The 19367-nt window shown below is 40.0% G+C and overlaps 1 protein-coding gene across 3 annotated transcripts in view; it reads right to left on the minus strand.

Moving 5' to 3' along the window:
- The window catches only part of LOC130695686 (glutamate receptor ionotropic, kainate 2-like), a 25073-nt gene extending 18016 nt beyond the window's left edge, over positions 1 to 7057 (minus strand). Inside the window, exons 1-2 of one of the 3 annotated variants that reach the window (XM_059497559.1) lie at positions 6190 to 7057; positions 1557 to 1718 (exon numbers count right to left, since the gene is read on the minus strand). In XM_059497559.1, the coding sequence (XP_059353542.1) occupies positions 1557 to 1718; positions 6190 to 6433 (406 nt within the window). In that variant the 5' untranslated portion in view covers positions 6434 to 7057. The remainder of the gene's footprint in view (positions 1 to 1556; positions 1719 to 6189) is intronic. The other 2 variants (XM_059497560.1, XM_059497561.1) reach the window with 2 other exon arrangements.
- Positions 7058 to 19367: the final 12310 nt, after the last annotated feature.

Genomic DNA, 19367 nt, shown 5'->3' on the forward strand with positions numbered 1-19367 from the left:
CTATGGGAGCTTGTCACGTAGAGGTCTCATTAACAAAGTCGGACGATAGTTGACTGTTGATAGTCCATAAATATAAGTAATAGCTATTTGAAGGATTTCAAAGAAAATCAGACGATCCGTGTGGCATAATGTTGGTTAAAAAAAAATGTGTTAGAACTGGATACGGTGGCGCTCCGTTTCAAGGAGATCAAAAAGGAAATGAAATGTTGTTCATGATTTTTGTGTGTGTTGGCAGTCACGAGTTTCCGGTCCGACTCAACAGTGCTCTTCTCGATATGCAAATCTCCCTTTAAAAGATTTCTTTTTTTTTTTCGAGGTCCAAAAAAAGGACACATTCCTATTTTGATTGATTGTGACGGATACGTTACAGTACTACCTAACGGTATAACTTTGAATAATTTTTGCCCCCCCCCCCAAGAAAAAAAAAAAAGAAACAAACAAAAAATGCAGTGTCCCGCTTTTGCATTTCTATTGCGGTCCACGTGAACGAATCGCTCGCTTGACCGTAAGAGAAGGGAAACCAAACGTTTCACATATCTCTCGTTTTTCAACAGTGCCTCTTTCGTGCTGTGTAGGCCTTGTTTTCCATTGGCCATCTCAATCTGGAGAAGATAAAGCCAAACACGACACAGACACGACAGAATTTAAAGAGAGAGAGAGCGGCAATCGACGCATTCATTACTAAAAACCCGAGAAAAAACCCGAAAGACAGATCGTTCATGGCTACACATTTGCTTTTAACTAATCGGCCGAGTGCTGGTCACGATGGAAAGGGCATTTTATTTCTTTTTTTTTTTTTCGCGGAAAATCCTCGGCTATGTTTATGCCAATAGAGAAAATAGGTGTGGAGACGAAGACTGAACGTGACTAGTATTTATACAAATTAGTTCTTGGCCACTGGTAACAACAGAAAGACAATTTTCTTTGTCCAACCATTTATTTTCTGGCCTTTCTCTTTCGTGTTAAACGAGCAACAATAGGGCAGTAGAGGAAAGAGTTTTTTTTTTAACATTGCTGCTTTACCTGCATTTGCCCCTTTTTTTTTAATGGTATACAAAAATTTGAATGAGATGAGCGCGAAGAGAAACTTGGCCGGGCACGCACACGCCATTGGCTTATTTTTATTTTATTTTTTTTTTATTATTCCTCCTTTTTAACCCACGCGATTTCACCGAGCGCAAAGTGCACTATTTTGTCCAAATGGAACAGCATAAGTTATTATAATAGGCACGCGGAAAACGAAAGAAAGAGAACTCGGAAAATGTCATTCGTCATGGGATCGGCGAACTGGAGTTTGTGTCTCATGTTTTCCCGCATATCGCCAATAATTGCGTGCGAGCTACGCTCTCTCTTTGACAAGCGCACTTCATAAGCTGTATCTGATGTCGACATTTGCATATCATGTACCAACTGAGGATCGTGTACGTTTTTTGATGTTTCGCCTTCGAGTTATTAACGTCACGCTGTTGTTAGCGTTTATTTGTTTATCGCTTTGTGTTTTGTGTAGCAGCGGAGCCGATTGGAATTGAGGGATGATATTACGGGAGAAATTGTACCTTTCTTGGACGTGCGAAAGCTGTCGTCCCTCGGCACGTACTGAATGTCGTACACGAGCGTCGTGTTGGGCAAAATGGTGCGTTCGCGATTCAGCCGGTAGACGGCGTACTTGAAGGCCAACTCGGCGCTGCCGTCCTTCTGGTCCTCTCTGAAGATACCACCTGTTATTCCGATCACGTTTTTTTTTTTTTTTTTCGTTGTTTTGACATTTACACGTGTAAAAAGGGAGGAGAAAAAAGAAAGCACATCATTAGCATTTCTTTGCGAAAGACAAAAAAACTAAACATAATAAACAAAATAAATGGACAAGAAGAAATGTATGAAAAAAAAAAAAAAAGATGAGAATGATAAGGGCTCGATAACAACCACCCGCTGCCGATCGTCTTTGTGCTGTGTCTTGTAATGATGCTTCTATTCCGTACATGGAACAAATGAATATTTATGAATCGATTGACTTGAGCAGTTGTATCAATCTGTGGCGTCCCCTTTTTCTTGCTGCTTTTGAGCCTCGTTTTGTTTTAGTTGGTTTTTCCCTTTTTTTTTTTTTTTTTTTTACATCATGGAAAGTTTTAGCGGCAGAAGGCCAATGAAGTTTTGAATATCTTATTTTTTTTTTTTACAGTTTATAACCAGTGGGTTTTATACGTCAATCTTTTGGACTTTTATAACATCTTCTTTCAAGAATGGACGTCCAAACTTGGCCGTTACGAAACGCTAAAGTTACGAAATCGTCAACAACCAGTTTTTTAAAAGGGTTGTATCTAAAAAAATGTTGAATCTGCTTCGCTCCGTTTAGTTTGTCGACAATGCGGCGTTACTTAAAATGAAAATACGTTCCCAGGGTAACATTGCGCAGTCCGTCCTGAACGGCAGAAACGTACCCTACGTCTTTTACGAAATAAAATGGGGATAATAAAAGTAAAAAAAACGGACTGATAAAAGCCTACAGTTGAAGCAGGAACGATTGCGTCATATTTCCCAGAGCGAGGGGTTAACCTAAAATTCCAGTTAAAGTCTCGTATAGCCTCGTACCCAATTCGAATTGTCTTTTTTTTTTTTTCTTCTTAAATGACAAAAGAGGGAAAAGAACTTGTCTCATCGGTCCATATTTTTTTTATCGTAAATACTCGTTTTCCTGTCAAGGTGAAGAATTCGGGTACGTTTTGTTGATCCAATTCTGATGGGCATTAACATTTTATCGACGCGTGCCCTACTATCTTAGATTTTTACTTTCATTCATCGCTTTGTGCTGCAGTGAAGAGAGAAGTTAGTTCTTGTGCCTATACGTGGTTTCGCATAATTCTCGTGGCAAAGTTCCTGCTGATAGAACATCTGTTCCTTTGTTTATGCATGCGGCGTGATAAGTTTTATTTGAACGTCTACCTTAAAAAAAAACGGTACTCAATCAGATGGCAAAAATAAAAAGGGCCCGAAAACAGAAAGTTGCTGATTTCTGTCCAAGAAGTTTTGAATAAATTCATCGAGGGCTATTGCGTATATAATTTTGTGATTCTTTTGTTTGTTTAAAAAATATTATTTATTGCGACTTCAATACTTTTTTTTCGAAGGGGGGAGGGAATCATTACATATCGTCTGTTTAACCTGCGCTCACAATTGAAAATTTAGGTGAAGTGGCAAAAGCTTTTTGGTTCTGAGAAAACAAATGCAAAAGCTGCTCCCAAGTGAAGTGTATAATGAAGTATCACGGTTACACGAATAAGCAAAATCAACTATTCTTCTTCTTCTAAGAAATCCATTTACGGCGGTATAAATTGACACGAATATGTTCCCATTCTCGGAATACCTTTATTATAAAGAATCGAAAGCATGTAAAACGCAATGACCTGATCAGCTATTAGCGAGGTCTTTGCTCCTACAGAGAAAAAAAAAGGAAAAGAGATTGGATTAAAGTCGAAGGTGTGTCAAGTGAATGTCTGGCTTTCACTCAAAATAGAGCCATTACTACCGTTTCATTTCTTTTTCTGATGCGGTACTCTGTAATTGCTAAATTTTGCTTTTAACACGACGAGCACATTATCACATGACACCCTTGCGATTCGCAATTCATTCCCTGGATTTGCGAAGGTGTCTTTCAAAATGTAGGGACTTTAAATATATAACGATAGTATAAAGTCATTCGGGTCGTATCAGAATTCTCATATAACCAGTTACACTCAGACAGGTAGCAGACAAGTAGAACTGGGCTGCTAGTACCTGCGTATATGGAATTAAAAGCTTTGCCTTTCCTTAGCGAATTGGATATTGAATTTGACGAATAACCAATTCAGGGTCTTATAAAACAAGGAAACTAAACTTTCGAAAAAATGACGAATAGAATCACGATTGGCAAAAAATAATGAAATCGTAAAAAAAAAAATTTAGAGAAAGAGAACGACAACCCAAACTACAGTTTACATTCAAGGGAGGAGTGGGAATCCCCAGATTTCTAGTGCTGTTGTACTGCCAACGTAAGTTGGTTCTTCGATCGGTCGTTGTGGCGCATAGTGCAGTACACACAAAAATCTATTTAAAACAAAAAAAAAAGTTAAACCCATACCCTGCAACTAGCGAGAGAGTATGTCTCAAAAAAAAAAAATATATAATATGTGTTCTCACAGTTTTCCATGGCTTCTCGCTAATAAGATGATGAATATAACGTAACCTTACAACTGAACGTACACAACGTTTCAATGGCTTGGGTCGTCAAAGTAGAGAGGCATATATACATCTAGTTAAACATGTAACTATTGACAGCAAGTTGCCTTGTACAAGCAAGCCTACGTACATGAACACACCGAAAAATGGGCCAATGAGCCTTTGCTGGGGTGGGGGGGGGGACATCGACGTCCATATCTGCTGACATAGACTTTAAAGTAATCCTTTTTTGATTTTTGTTTTTTCTTTCTTTTGGGATGGCACACTGCTCCTCATGTATGGTCTCTATATAAATCTATACTCTTTTCCTTTGAAGACTGTAGCTGTAATAATGTAGCTTTTAGATGCTCGATGAAATTAATGGTTAGCTAACAAAACTGAGGTGATGAATAGATTATTTTCTATCGATCCTCAATTTTTTCTTTGCGCATATGGAAGGCTCGGAGGGTCGGAGATCGACACGTTTCGATCTCGATGAACCACAACTCTTCTGCCTGTATACACGATGTGAATAGCTCGCAAATGATGTGCGGCCGACTGCTATCGATGATAGCGTCCGTCTTCCATTGAACATATATGCCTAATAATATTCTATAGCTCCATGCGCTTGTGGTGTTTCGACAATCTCCTTGGTTACAACCTTTATCGCCATCTAGCCGCATTTTTCTTATACTTTCTCTCACGAATTTTTTTTTTTTTCACGTTGAATTATCCCCACGACAACTACAAACTCCAATTCGATTCGTCGATTTAAAGACATGCAGTCTTATGTACCTAATTAAAAAAGGAGTCCCTTTTATGCGCCGAGGGGTAGTTACACTGTGTTCAAGAAATAGCATAATATTATAATAATCCTTAACGATACAGCATAAGAGAACATACACGGTAGCCTGCCAAGCAGCGTTAAGGTTTCCTTCAGCTGAGGAGGATTGAGTACGGTTCGGAACAACCTACACAGCCTGTGCGTTATAGATCGTACTTGTGTACTCTTAGTGTAGTCTGTAACCAACCCACGCGTTTTTTTTTTTTTGGTAGTTTTAAGGTAAAAACTACAGCCCAAGTTGATTTTTGATGCCATTGCCGCCTTTCATCTTCTTTCGATTTTGCACGTCCAAAATTCGTAAATTTTAGATATGAAATCGACAGCTGGGATAGTTCTATCATTCACCTGAACTCTGCATGTACACTCTCTTTATTGGATGAAAAGTCTTTTCTTTTGGCTATTCTCCGCGTAGCTCTTGATGGTAGTCTTTTGAGGAGGGAGCACTAATCGGATTGGTCGCGTATCCTCCTATATATACAGTCTTTTTTTTTTCTCTTTATATTCCTTGAAATCCTGAATCTATTTCAATTTATCGTTCGTCCAAGTCGAAATGGACGTAGATTGAAAGTAGTTTCGTTCGTAACGAAACGATCGTTGTTTGCTGTTGCTTGTTTAATTTTTGGATGGCAGCCTAGCCTTTAACTGGGCAAAAGATTACGTTGTTGCACCATAATACGAAAACGGATAAGAGATGGCTGTTCTTCAGGCTGCCCTGAGTCGGATGGAAACTTATCTATGTACTAGGATGCCTTACTATATCAAAGGGACGTTGCGCAATACGAACGGCGGATTAAACCAAAGACACAAAAATGAATGATAGACGTGCAATAAAGAAATAATTAAGGTAAGTAATGGGAAGCAATGCAGAATGGAAATAAAAGATGGAAAACAACAACAACAAAAATACCCTTCCTGCCACGAGAGGCTCGCAAAAGAAATGAATAATTCCTTTATGTTTATGCACTTCAATCAATCGTGTACAATAACGAATTGCCCCCCTGCCCGCCTCAATGCTAATAACGATTTCTATACTGATTGATAGAAAAGCTTCGTTTGCTCTTCTGCTTATATCGATTTTTAAAAGCAAAGTAAACGAACGAAAAAAAAAAAAAAGAAGTTGTGCTGCTGTTAAAATTGAATTCCGTTTTTCGTACCTATTCGAATGACGGGCGGAAGCGCTGAGACGCACTGGACGACGAAGGCGAGGGCTAAGAGGCAGGTGAACAAGCGGCTGTTCCATCTCGGCGGCCGAACGGAGAACGACGAATAGGGCGACAAGCGGATATCACCTGCCCGGAAGGTTTCTTTTAGAGTTCCGCTAGTTGTCGTTTGAGCGGACGACGTCGACGGAAGGAGCCATTTCCACTTTTCTCGCTTCCTCACTGCTGCCGCGGCCATGGCGCTCAATGCATCGAGCTCGCTCGTCCTGGCCTCGCACTCCGGTCGTTTTTTTACCTGGCTCGTTTTGATCGCCGTGTTCTTACACAGTGCGATAAAAACTTGTCCTGTTGGCACAAAGATTTTTCTTTTTTAAAAAGAAAAAAAGGTCGTCAACGACCGGCTTCCTGAACGTCCCGAACAATAGCGCCTCCCCCCACGCACACGGACGTGAAAATCCAGCAAATTGGAGATCAAATAGTAGGCAAACTATTTTTCTTTTAAATGGCTGTCAGCAAATCGATGAATGACAATGAGCAGGAACATCAATTGTCTTCTTTTTTTTTTTAAGAGTTCAGTGAAGCCAGATGAAACGGCCGCTGTCTGTGCAATTCACACTGCAAACTTGTTCAACTTTTTTGCGCAAAGGGATAAATATGTACAGTCCAATTTTGACCTAATTTGATGGGGGAGGAAAGAAGAGGGACTACCTTGCAGATCAACACATTTGGAATGTCGAAGGTAAATGTTAAGAGTTACTACTCCCCTTTAAAAAAAAAGAAAAAAGATCGGGAGTTTGTACAGCACTGCTCCTAACGGCAAGGCAGCCCGTAAGCGACTGGCTTCCGATGGCTACGATTCCTAGCGATCCCACCCATCCGGCAGTGGAACGCACACATAAGGGAGGCAAAGACACCCCCTAGACAACCTCGTCCTTGTGTCTTATGCATTCCGTTCTCTGGTGTAGTACTCCACCAACCACTAGCACACACCCCCCCCCCCCCCCCACGCACATACGAAAACCTATACTCTTAAGTCTCCTTGTAATATCCCCCTTCCCATTGCTCTCTGATGTAGACACACACGTATAGAGCTCGGTGGGATCCTCTTTTGTTTTCTTCTTTCTCCATTTCGTCCTTCTCTTTTTTTTCCGGCGTTCGCGGGAGCTCCAGGAGGATGGTGCGGCGACGGCGCATTGCGTTCAGTATTCTTCGTTTTTTTTAGGATTCTCAATTCAACGTAGAGAGAGGCCTACGAGAAGGAAATTATTCAAGCCAAAGAAAATGCAGAAGGTGTAACTACGCCATTCCGAATAAACCCTCCCCCCCCCAAAAAAAAAAACGCTAGTTTCACAGAATCAGGTGAAACACGATCTTTCAATTGATTAGTAAGAGGTGGGTAACACGTTCGCTCCCGCGTGTAACCCTATATTAGTTTTGGCTAAACGAATTATGAGCATATTTACACGGTCGATTGTACTACAGCATCGGCTCCGATGACAAAGCAAAGTCTATTCGTGTTCTGTTTAATGTCCGCCCCGGCTGTCAAGCGAAATGTGTTCAACCAGAAAACCAATAGAAAAGATGTTGATGTTAGAACATATATATACCAATATATAGTGGTGATGCTTGCCAAGCTGGTAATACGATCCGACATGCATTACCTACATATATACCAACAGCTTGTGTGTGTGTGTGTGTGTACGTGTGTGGAGAATTTCTTTTGTTTTTAAAACATTTCTCATCGTAATGTCGTGGAATTACTATAACTATACGCGTGGTGTGTTTGTGTGTGTGTCTGTGTGTGTGTGCGTGGGGACGAATTATTTGGAGGATGATTGATATCCACTGGTTTTCATGCCAGATGCCGGCCACCGGAAGTCCGGAAGTTGAACTTTTTTTTTTTTTTTTGCTTACCGATCCAGTGTTCCATGAACATTCCCCTAGTAATACAGAAAGAACCAATCGGAAGAATTCGGAGAAGAAAGAAAAAATCTGTTCTCTTTTTTTTTATTTGTCTTTTTTCGTGTTTTTCTTTTTTGTCTTCAATATTGTACACTTCGCGAGTCCATATCTTACATCGTTGTGCAGCCTAAATCCTACCCACACGGCCGCTCGTCCTTTTCTGTACAGTCTAGTACACTTGGCCAATTTTTATCGATTATGGAATCGTAGCTGCAACCCCCTCCCCCCCCAAAAAAGGAATAAACGCCAAAAATCACTACGAGCGTTAAGTTTAAAAATTCGTTCATGGTCTATAATTTAACTTCTGATTTGTTTCACGTCTTCCCTGAAACGATTGTTTGCGAGGTAAAAAAAAAAAATTCACTTTTGCTTGGTGCATCGGCAACACGCACACATGTTGAAGTACAAACGAGAGGCTAATGTCCACGTCATCGATTTCCATTTTGTTTTGCGCTCTGCTTGTTTCTGCACTCTCTAGAAACGAAGCCTCATTTACGGAATGTGCGAACGAAACTATTGATCAATATTGTAAATCCATAACGCAGTACAAAAAAAAAACGTCCCTCAGCAAAGCCCCAAAGTCGCTTTCCCCCTCATTGAACATTACTCATATTTGACGCACTAGATCATACGATGCAAATAATAGTCACATCGGAAATCAAGCGCATACAGGAATGAAGATGCATTAACTGAATGGCTATCGTCTGTGTTAATATCGTTAACAGCCTCGTCAAGTTGGCTATAAAAATTGATCGTGAAGATGGCCCTGCTGGCTGCGATATATCAAATCAGGAGCTATATGCAACACAACGATAGATGAATGGATACGCTGGCTTCCTCTTCTCGCTTCCCATCGTCGACGATCGTGACCAGTTAAGAGTTAAAGAGCAGAAAAGTCGGTTAACGACCGGAGCAGTGGGGTTTGTTTGATGGAGGGTGATACGAGCAACACATTAATGGCTCATTCAAACTGCCCGCCACGTAACAGTTGCTTAAGTAGCTCTTAAATAACATCTAAGTCAGCTTGGATTTCCTAAAAAAAAAAAAAAAAAAAAAAAAAAAAGAAAGGAGCGTTTGACTTAATGCTCTGCAATGGCTCTATATAGCCAAGGATAGGGGAAGTTGGTGTTCCGTTTAAAAGAGCATTGATTCTTAATGTTTGAGGAAGGAACGAGACCGGAAAGACACCCACGTACATAGCGAATTATTGCCCCCAAATTGGTACCTTCTTTATCTCACTTGTTATTCGTTATTATATACTTTTCTTTTCTATATATATATATTCCCTTTCTATTTTTCCCCTCTCGAAGTGTTACAAACGCCAAGAAAACATGTCCACCCCCGTATCATCCTACGCTGCACCCAGCACGTTCCTCAGTGCTGCAAATAAAGATAAGTGTTGCTTCCAATGTGGCTATAAGACAGCCAACAAGATCAGTCGCCCTTACACCAAAGGATGATTATAATTTCCTATATTACGGAAGCCTTATTTATTCATGCAGCAAATAGGAGGGCAAAAAAAAAAACGCATTAAAAAAGTTAGCGCTCTTGCGTATCATTTCATTTAATAGGAGAGAGATTGTGAATGCTAGAGCGCTCACAGCTAATCGTTTACTTGCAATATTCAATTATTTGAAAGTCTACTTTTTTCCCTCTGCCTTTGATATCGAAATTGAATCAGCGATGCCTAGCGCCTCATCATACAAGCAAAGATTGAAATATCCACATCTCAGGTTATTGGTTCCAAATCCGTTTGCCATCATCGTAGTCTAATTTATAGCTGTTCCATATTGCTTTGTTTATCTACTCCTTTTTATGTAGGCACTTAGCTTATATTTCCTTTATTTAACGTAAGTTACGTTCGGGGTTGCTCTGCCAAACGGGCAGAGCTTTTTATTTTTTTCTTTTTTACGACGGGATTTCGACCTTTAACGAAAGTGAAATAAACAAAGGGACAGCTACAGTAGCTAAGTGAAAATGGATCAGAAAATGAGCAAAGGGTTAGGATAAAAGAAGGTGTAAACAACACACAGTATTGCCCATACGCTGTCCTGACTTGAATGTCCTTTCGGGGCGTATATGGCAAACGGAGGATGGTCCTATAACCATGTGTCGTAAACTGCTAAGATGTCACGGGGAAACACATCGAGCTACTTTACTTTGGTTTGGCTATGTGAGGCGAACATATTTTTTTTCCCCCGTCCTTACGATATCGCTAGTTTCATCAGCGTTGGATTGATCGTAATAGCACAGCGTGGGTGCGTGTTGTCCTTCTTGAAATGCCGGTTAGATTGTCAATATAGAAGAATTTGTTGAGCTATTAATTTAGGATGTCGCTTGACTAATTGGAAAGAAAAAAAATGCGGCCTATAAAAGACGCAGCCCGAACTCATCACTGCGTGGAAATATCTGGTCTCCCAATATAGCAAACATCTTCCAGTAACATGGATTCATTCAATTTGATCGTTTAATGAAACGTTGTCGTTGGTGATGCTGGGTGGAATGCATTGGCAAATGTTATATTCTTTTGAAATCTGAATAAACATACGTGAAAATCGAATGTGGCATATTGTATTGTGTTCCGTTTAATTTTGTTCAATTCATGTAAGAAGATAAGAGATGAATGAGAATTCAGATGTTCATATCGCATACAATCATCAACCTTACCGTGCCAACCATCATCCGTGTGAGGTGACGTCAAGGTAATGACCGATCGATTTTTTATTCTTATTTTTTTTTTTTTCAAACGAACTTTCTGTGCCATGCCTAGCATGTTTGATAGCTGGAAAACGCCTGCTCCACACTTAATGCTCCATTTGTGTTCTAACTTGCTGCAAGGCGCTGCTGTTTCGTCTATAGTTGAGCATTTCTATTTATTCACTCCTTGCCTCCACAATCTTTTAGAATCTTTTATCCAGTAACCTAAGTTTTTTCTTTCTCTATTTATCTGAGCCTATTTTGTGTAGTCAACATTTTTTTTTTTAAATGACCCAAACGGGTTGGACGAATTCCCGGATTTCTGCATTTGAATCAGCTGCGCTTTTATAAAGCAAAACATTTTTTTTTCTCCCCATCTAATCATTATGCATAAAGCAATTCGTTTTCTCTCAAAGCAATCTCAGTCGATCAGAGTCGAACTCGCAATATGACAACCAATAGCCGAACGATGGAACCCCTCCCCACCAAAAAAAATAAAATAAATAGAAAACGAAATTGCAATAAAATAATTGCGTAACGCAAAAGTAACAAAGAGATAAACGTCAGCGTTAAACTCCAGAATTTTCTAGCATGCATAATCTATTACAGCCTAAATCGACGTGCATTTAAAGACATAAAGAACGGCAAAATGCGCGTATTTTAACAAGATTATACCGTCATCAGCAGGCACACTATGTCAGTCCGTATGACTCACTTAACTGGCAATTCTATTCCGCTATGAAAATTCGTTTATAACGAAGAAAAAAAAAAGCGGAATGTTTACATCCGATAGAAATCTCTACATCACCACAATAGGGAACAACAATAATTACATGCCACACGCACACACGTCCCGCGAGATTGTTGCTTATCGCCGTAATAGCGAAAGGGGGATGAGGCTTACGAGTTGTCTCCCAACTCGCGGATTTTAAATCAAAATAATGCTGTGGCAGGATTTCGATGGAATTCTCGAGTTCTTGTGCGTAATCCTGTCTACTTTCTCAGTTGCCGCTTCTTCACCCGACCTACTTCGTTACACTCCCTTGACGGTTTGAAATCCCGAGAAAGACAAACTTCTCCTCAACGTCCTATTATAAGTGTCTTTGATGCCACGTCGCTGCCATCTGGCAACAAGGAGTTTCCATTCTCTCAGTCAAAAGAAAAAATTTTGTTCCATCGTCTGTTTGATTATATGAAAGTCGGTGGTATTGTTTATTGTATACGCATCCGACTTTTCCTCTTGGCCGTAAGTATAACGAACGCGGTCCCACTTTTACTAGCACTCTGACGTACAAATAATTGCGATTTACGGTACCCATGAAATGCATAACTAAAACATCGCTTATTTATTAGAGACCAACAATTCCGCACATGAATTGAATGTCGTTGAATCGTATAAGCCAAGCGATGGGAATTTTTAAAATGCGACCAAGTAATCAATGTGTTCCTCGGAGGACTGCTTATCAATCATCGGTTACACGATCGTCGATCTTTAATTGGGTGGAGTGCTCGTCTAGTACGTAGTATAATCCTTGTAGTATCCGAATCAACAACCAAATGATGGAGATGCTTATTATTGGCTTTGGTCCTTTTATTCATTTCCTTTACATTTGATTCATTTGATCTTCTGCAAGGAAAAAAATAAATAATTTAAAGCTGAAGGGTCTGATGTTTGCGACGGAGATGAGGATGCATAGAAAGTCGTGTCATTTATTGGTCTTGATTCGATTGCGTTTCTTTTGTGCCGGCAGATCGAGATTCTTGGAAATATATTAGAATATTCATGAGATCTTACATAAGGGCCGCCAAACTTCCCATTTGCAACAATTAACCTTTTATTTTTCTCCACCAGTTTTTTTACATGAAAATGAAAGAACGACTTTCACTTCTAAAACTTCTATAATCGGATGACACTTTCTCCCATTTTTCAATTTAATTTTAAATTCGAAAATAAATAATAGCTGATTCTAGCACTTGATAACTTTTTCTTTGTTTACGCCATCAAATCGTGCATTTCTACCATGAGCAATTCAATTGAAATTTCACGAAATTCACGAGCTAAAACAAGTGACGCTTTATCCACAGTGACTGATGAGATGGCGCTCCCGTTTGGCTTCTGTTTGGTTATCCGGGTGTGAAATCGAAATGCCATCATCCTTTGAGCTTCTAGGCCCATACGTCCTGCCGACTCTTGAATAGTCGCAACGACATTTACGCAATTCAATCCCGTTAATCTTCGTCGGGATTTGGTGGCCCACAGGAGAATCGTGTAGAACAAACAAAAAATGTGATCCAATCTAAACAGGAAATAAATCTGCCTTTCCTATTTCTTTGTCTTGCTCTTTAGCGAAGGAACTTGGCCGACAGTGAGTATGCGTTGTCTGTGATTGTTTTCTATCGCATTGGAAACGAGTTCAATATCACAGGCAATTCGTGAAACGTTACCGGATGCGGGAATGAAACGTGAAATGAAAGTGGATGCAACAGGAATTGAGATTCAGTGATATAATGAAAAATTGGAGAATAGCGATGGTGAGGTACAAGTGCGAGCAACGACGTGCTTCTTTTTTTTTTCATCCGATTGACTCTTGATTATCGCGACTATTATATTTGTGTTTTGAGTATGTGTTGAAGAGGGCGGCTTTTATTATTATTATTATTTTTTTTTTGTCTTTGATTTGGCGATCGTGCCGAAAGGGCGTGACGTGAAATCCAGATCGGAAGACTGATGAAGGCAGAAGATCAGGGCGGGACTACAAAAAGAGCCACAGCAATTAGTGGATGAAATTGGCTCCCCCGAGGGTGAAGGGCAGTTTGGTGTGCGAATGGTGAGGAATTCTCTGATTCAATTGCAACAACCGAGCGTGAATAAAAAAAAGAAACGACCATAAAAGATTGGATAGAAACAGGGGAAAAGCCAAAACAAAAGAGACATAGACAGAACGCCTCACTGCTATAGACGGGAAAAAAACAAGAACGAGAACAATAATCGGTTTGCTACAACTGGGAAAAGGTTTTTTTTTTTTTTACTTACCATGTTAGCAGAACGTCAGCTGAAGCTTTTCCCGTTCAGTCAGCCTCCACCGCAACTATCTATTTTTCTTCAACCTCAATTTTTAGCCACAACCCTTTTACATTGTTACGTCAGAAATTCGATTGGCCGGATTTGGCTTTGACAAATTTTGGGTACGCAATTATTAAGTTTGCATAATAGATCGTGTGTACTGCGTCAGCTTGATGATACTGGAAAAAGGCAGCCACAAGCCAAACAAGTCCATCATCGATAAAGATCCGTTTTTTTTTCTTAAGGGCTATGTAGCTGAAATGGTTATAGACGGTAAACGAATGTTTCACGAAGCAAATAGGCAACTAATAACGTGAAAACAAGCGATAGATTGATAGATCTCGGAGACCGGCGATTGGAATAAAGGAAAGATGAAGTCTGTTTAGGGCGAGATTTGTGATTTTTGAATGTGAAAATTTGGGGAATAAACAAAAGGAAATGATGTAGAAGCCATTGAACCACATCTTGTATAAGCCTGTCGACATCATCTCGTCGTTGAGGGATGCCTTTAAACAATGGAAGATCGAAGAGCGATCGGTTCATCCATGGCTACGAGGCGAACACAAACAAGAAACGGAACAAAAACGTAAAGGAACAACTCGACCGCGCCAACGGCCTATTGCTCTTCTCTGAACGTCGTCAAAGAAACCAACAAACCAACAAAACAAATAGAATTGGGAAAAAAAAAAGTTAGATTGAGGAACTCTGATGCCCATCCGATGTCTTGCGCAAAAGGGCGGAACCAAGAACCCTTCAGCTTTTTGCCATTGCTTTTATATATTTTTTTTTTTTCGTTGCACTCGGAAGTTGGTCGTAAAACTCGCGTGTGTTCAAAGAGAACCAACTTGCAGCGCCCCCCTTAACAGTATTATATCGGTGCTGGTCTTGTTTTTCTTCCTGGGAAAGTCAAAACACTTTGTCGGACGAAGACGATCTGTTCTTTTTCAAAAGCTCCATCCCTATACTTAAACTGTCGACAGGAAAACGAGGGATAAAGAAAGAAGGGAGGAAAAATAAGGAAATGGCATGGCCAGCATTCGATATCGAATGTTTCTAACTTGATGGTAGTTGAAGGGACCGATAGCAATCCGAATGGATTGGCGATGATAAAGACAAAAGCAAAGACGATTGAACTAAAGGCGGAAACCTTTCGGCAGACGTGCGTCCGCTCCATTGCGCCAAGTTTGTAAGCCATTCTTCGGCGGCTGTGGTATGGCTACTAGTGGAAGGCGTCTCCCGCTATGGCAGCGGCCAAGTGAAATTCGATTCGTGATTATATGGTGCGGGAAAAAAAAAGAAACGTGACACAAGGCGTTTCCATTCGTGTAAAGATATGAAGATAGGATGAGCTATAATGTCGATCATAAACGTCTGGATGATCAAGTCCATTCGAATTCTTCTGCTTATCGATGCCATCAGAAATTGTCTTGGTTGCAATCGAAATTCTACGTCATGCCGTGTCATGTGGGAAGAGTAGTTTGTCTTGTTTTCCTTTTGACTTGTCCCAAAATTGCGAAATACAATGATATCTTGTGATCAAGTTTTTAAAAGTTCACTGTCCTTTACAGGGGATGCTGGACAAAGACCGTAGAGTGTTGGAGTTATTTTCCTCTGTCCGTTCTCTTTCTCTTTTAACACACGCAATAACGTGTGCTGTTTCCTGATCGACTTGTTGCGCCTGTTTGCCATAGATTTTGATTGATTATGTTTCAAAGAAAACCAGAGGATTGCCTCGAGACTTTTGAAACTTTCGTTTCTTTAACCTTTGATTTCATTTTTTGCTCCGCTTTTCCATCTTGCAAAAGGCTAAATGTTTTTGCTCGTACGAAAAAGTCGGGCTTATGTTTTCGGGCTTAAAATTTGGACTTGGGATTTAACGAAGCTATCTATCATAACGATAATGCATAAATTTTCCTTCAATTATGTAGCTTCCGAATTAAATGGATTCAAGGATCAAGGCAGAAGTAAACAAAACAAATAATTGTCGCTGAAATAAGCCAAACGTTTTGATAGGAAAGTAAATACACTATTTAAATCAAACATGTTTCTAGCTTGTCCTTTTCGTTTTCTTTTTTAAGGCAATGACATCCCACTTCTACTCATAGCCAAAACACGAATCCCATGAATGCAAGCGAACTTTCACGGTACAGTTTCAAACGTTACTTTTTGATGGACAGCTTTCTATAGATAACACAAGAGTTGATACTATATTCAGCACTTTGCTTAACGTTGTCCTCTATTGCAAATATCTACGAATAAAAGAAGGGTATAAGGCCTTTTGGGTAGTGAAATTTAAGGTACTGTGTCAATATTTCTTCATTCAATGGTCTCGGAAAGAATACCAAACCGACTCTTTTCAACTATTGTCTGTGTCTTTTTTTTTTCTTCCCTGTTTTTCATTTCATTTGATGTCAGACATATTTGCTCCCACTTGTATGGAATGTGCGTCTCACAGCAAGTATTGCAGCATGCGATGCAAGGACAGTGACTCGGCTTCTCATCATTTTCAGCTTAATCATTGTCGCCTACATGATAATAGTGCAAGCGTGAGCCATCGCCCACCACCTGACATTTAGCAAATTTTTTTTTGCACGCCCGCGTGATTTGTTAGCCCTTCTCGTGATGACATGCGACTAGTGGGCGAACGCTTTCCCTTCACTTTCACCGCCGCCATTTCGTATCCCTTTCATGTGACATTGATCTTAGTTACACAACGGTAGCGCAAACAAAGACGCCACGTTTGATAAACCACATGAAAAGCGTGACAATCATGAGAATGAAACGCAGTTTTCTTTCAGCGAATCAACGTGGTCGTGTTGTCAGCAATCAGATGTCTCACCGCCTCAAATTATGCAAACGTTCGTGTGTGACGCATTAGCGGAAGTCTGTACATCATTTGCATCATTTTGGAATTCTGAAGAAATGAATGTAACCTTAATTCGACAGTAAATTCAGTAAATCCTCCTCTGCCTGAAGCCTTTGTTAGTAGTTGTTATTTGATTTTCTTCCAGAGTTGACTCTCTTTGCCATCTAACGAGAAAGAAAAAAAGGAGATTCACGCTTCCCGAAAAGAAGCTAGCGTGAACGAACGATATGGCGAACGAAAGCGTGCTCATAGAGCATTGCCGACTGTCCGGTATAAAACTGTAATGATTCTAATAAATTGATGATCGAGTCCTTATCGAAAAAAGAGGTTTTTAAAGTTAATTCCAACTGCACGTATGGATCAAATTTTATTACGAATAATGCCCCCCTCCCCCCGAGCAGGCGTGAAAGGGCATCCACATATTGCACTAACGAACCTAATGACAGAGCTCCTTTCGTGTTAAAACGACCATAAAACGTCGGCATCCATATAAAGCAGAAATGAACTTTTTTGTCACGGAATTATGGCGACAGAAAGACTGAGGAGGAAAAAAAAACTCAAATGAGACATGGATAAAGCGAGCATATAAGGGTCGCAAAATTATTCTCTTGGCCATTTTGAGTTTAAGGCTCGTTATATCACCCGTTCTTAACGACGGTGATGAATTTGTCTCTAACTCTCGTGTTTGTCCAGTGACATTAATGTGCATAACGCAATTCGGGTCTAACCCCGTCATGAACGCGCGACAAAGCCTTTGTTTCTGATAGGCGGATGAATGGAGCAGTTAACTCCATTCTTTGATTAATTATGCTTTTGAATTCAAATGGGAAACGTGTCGAATCTCAACGTTTAGTGCCATCCTTGCGCTTAGCTTCTACTATTTAAATAAGAACTGAATCAAGTGGGTTAGTTCATAATGTTGCGAGTTGCAAATCCCGTCACGAAGCGCAAACTTCGTTGTCATTTCTGGATGCAGTAAAGTATGGCGGTAGATAGGAAATCAATCAACTCGTAGGGGTATGTGAAAGAGAGGAAATATTAAACCTGACGTACTCGTAGTCAAAAGAGTACAAAGGCGAGAGACGGACAACAACCAAAAATCTGAAAAAAAAAAATGAAACTGTCGTGTCGCCTGATTTTTATCGCAATCATCAAACCCGTCGACTAGATCACGTGAACTGACGTGTCCCTTTCGATGAAGCATAGATCCACTGCACGGTTTTGTCAGCGCAAAAAAAAAAAAAAAACAGCCATTTTTCACCGTCTCTACTCCCCTATCTGGTGCTGTTGTTTGAAAAATCGAGGCAGGAAAAACCGAAACAAAAACTTTCTAAAAAAAGAAAAAACATAAATAAATATAAAGAGTAACCAAATTTTGTGTACCCGCATAGATGATATTGGTATACCGCTATCGCCGTATTTACATTTTTCATGCCGGGAACGCGCTGGCTTAGAGAGAATTGATATTGTAACCATAATATTATTTTCCATTCTTTCTTGGAGGTGAGCCTAAAACCTTGTTAGGAAGTCAAGTAGATCTATTTGATCTTTTATTCCCCCCTTTTTGTGTGTGTGTGTGTGTGTGTGTGTCTCATCTAATATACCTACTGGTGCTGTCGTTTTCTATTGACTTTCTTCACCCTTTTATGTTTGTTTATCCATTACAACCGCGGACGAGTATTATTTGGCTAGTCGCCCAACTCTTTTTTGCTGATTCTCTTCCGCCCCAACGGGCTACCGTATATTTAGAACCTTAGAACCAATTGCCACGGAATCAAAAACAATCAGCAAGCATTAAATCTTTTTTATTTACTGGCGAGGCAGCTCACGAGACGAAGACACATTAATACCATTTACTTTCTTTTGCTGACGCGCAAGCGAGGCGTATAACTTTGGGCATCGGAATGGGTGTGGTCTTATGTGACATCAATGAATCCTTATACTTCCATTCTTCAAATGCGGACAGAATTGAATTTCGCCATTCAATGCGCATAACTTTTGAAGAGCGATGTCCATTTATCGTAATTTCTTTGGCCAGTTATGTTGACGCAAAATTTCCAACTGTGTTTTCTTGTTCGGTCTCACCCACTAAGAATACGCTACTAAGAATATGAAGATCGTATGAGAAGTAGCGATTGGTTCATGACTGAATTGAAAAACCTAACAATGTCAAGAAAAATGACATAGAATAAAAAGATTAGACATAAGTTCGGAAACGTCAAATTGAAACATTCGATCCTGATTTTTCGGATTGACTTTAAAACTCATGCCTTGAAATGGAGGTGTAAGATTGGATAGGAAAGTGAATAGGTTCCCGAAGTCCACAGAAAATGACGTTTCAAATCACTTTGTCAAACTACTCGACTCATTTGTGACGGCAATCGAATCAAACCATGAGTTTCCTTGACTCTTAATAAATCAGTTAACCTTAAACGAAGTCAATCACAAAATAGATTACGCGTCAAGGCAAGTCTTAATTATCCTACGGCACTGTCCATTATCCTGACGGCTGACGGACTGTCAACGGGAAAATCTTTTTGGGTGAGGAGGCATCTACTTGTATTTGATTTGCAAATGCGATTG

Source organism: Daphnia carinata, chromosome 1 (genome assembly GCF_022539665.2).
Source record: "Daphnia carinata strain CSIRO-1 chromosome 1, CSIRO_AGI_Dcar_HiC_V3, whole genome shotgun sequence".
Taxonomy (NCBI): Eukaryota; Metazoa; Arthropoda; class Branchiopoda; order Diplostraca; family Daphniidae; genus Daphnia; species Daphnia carinata.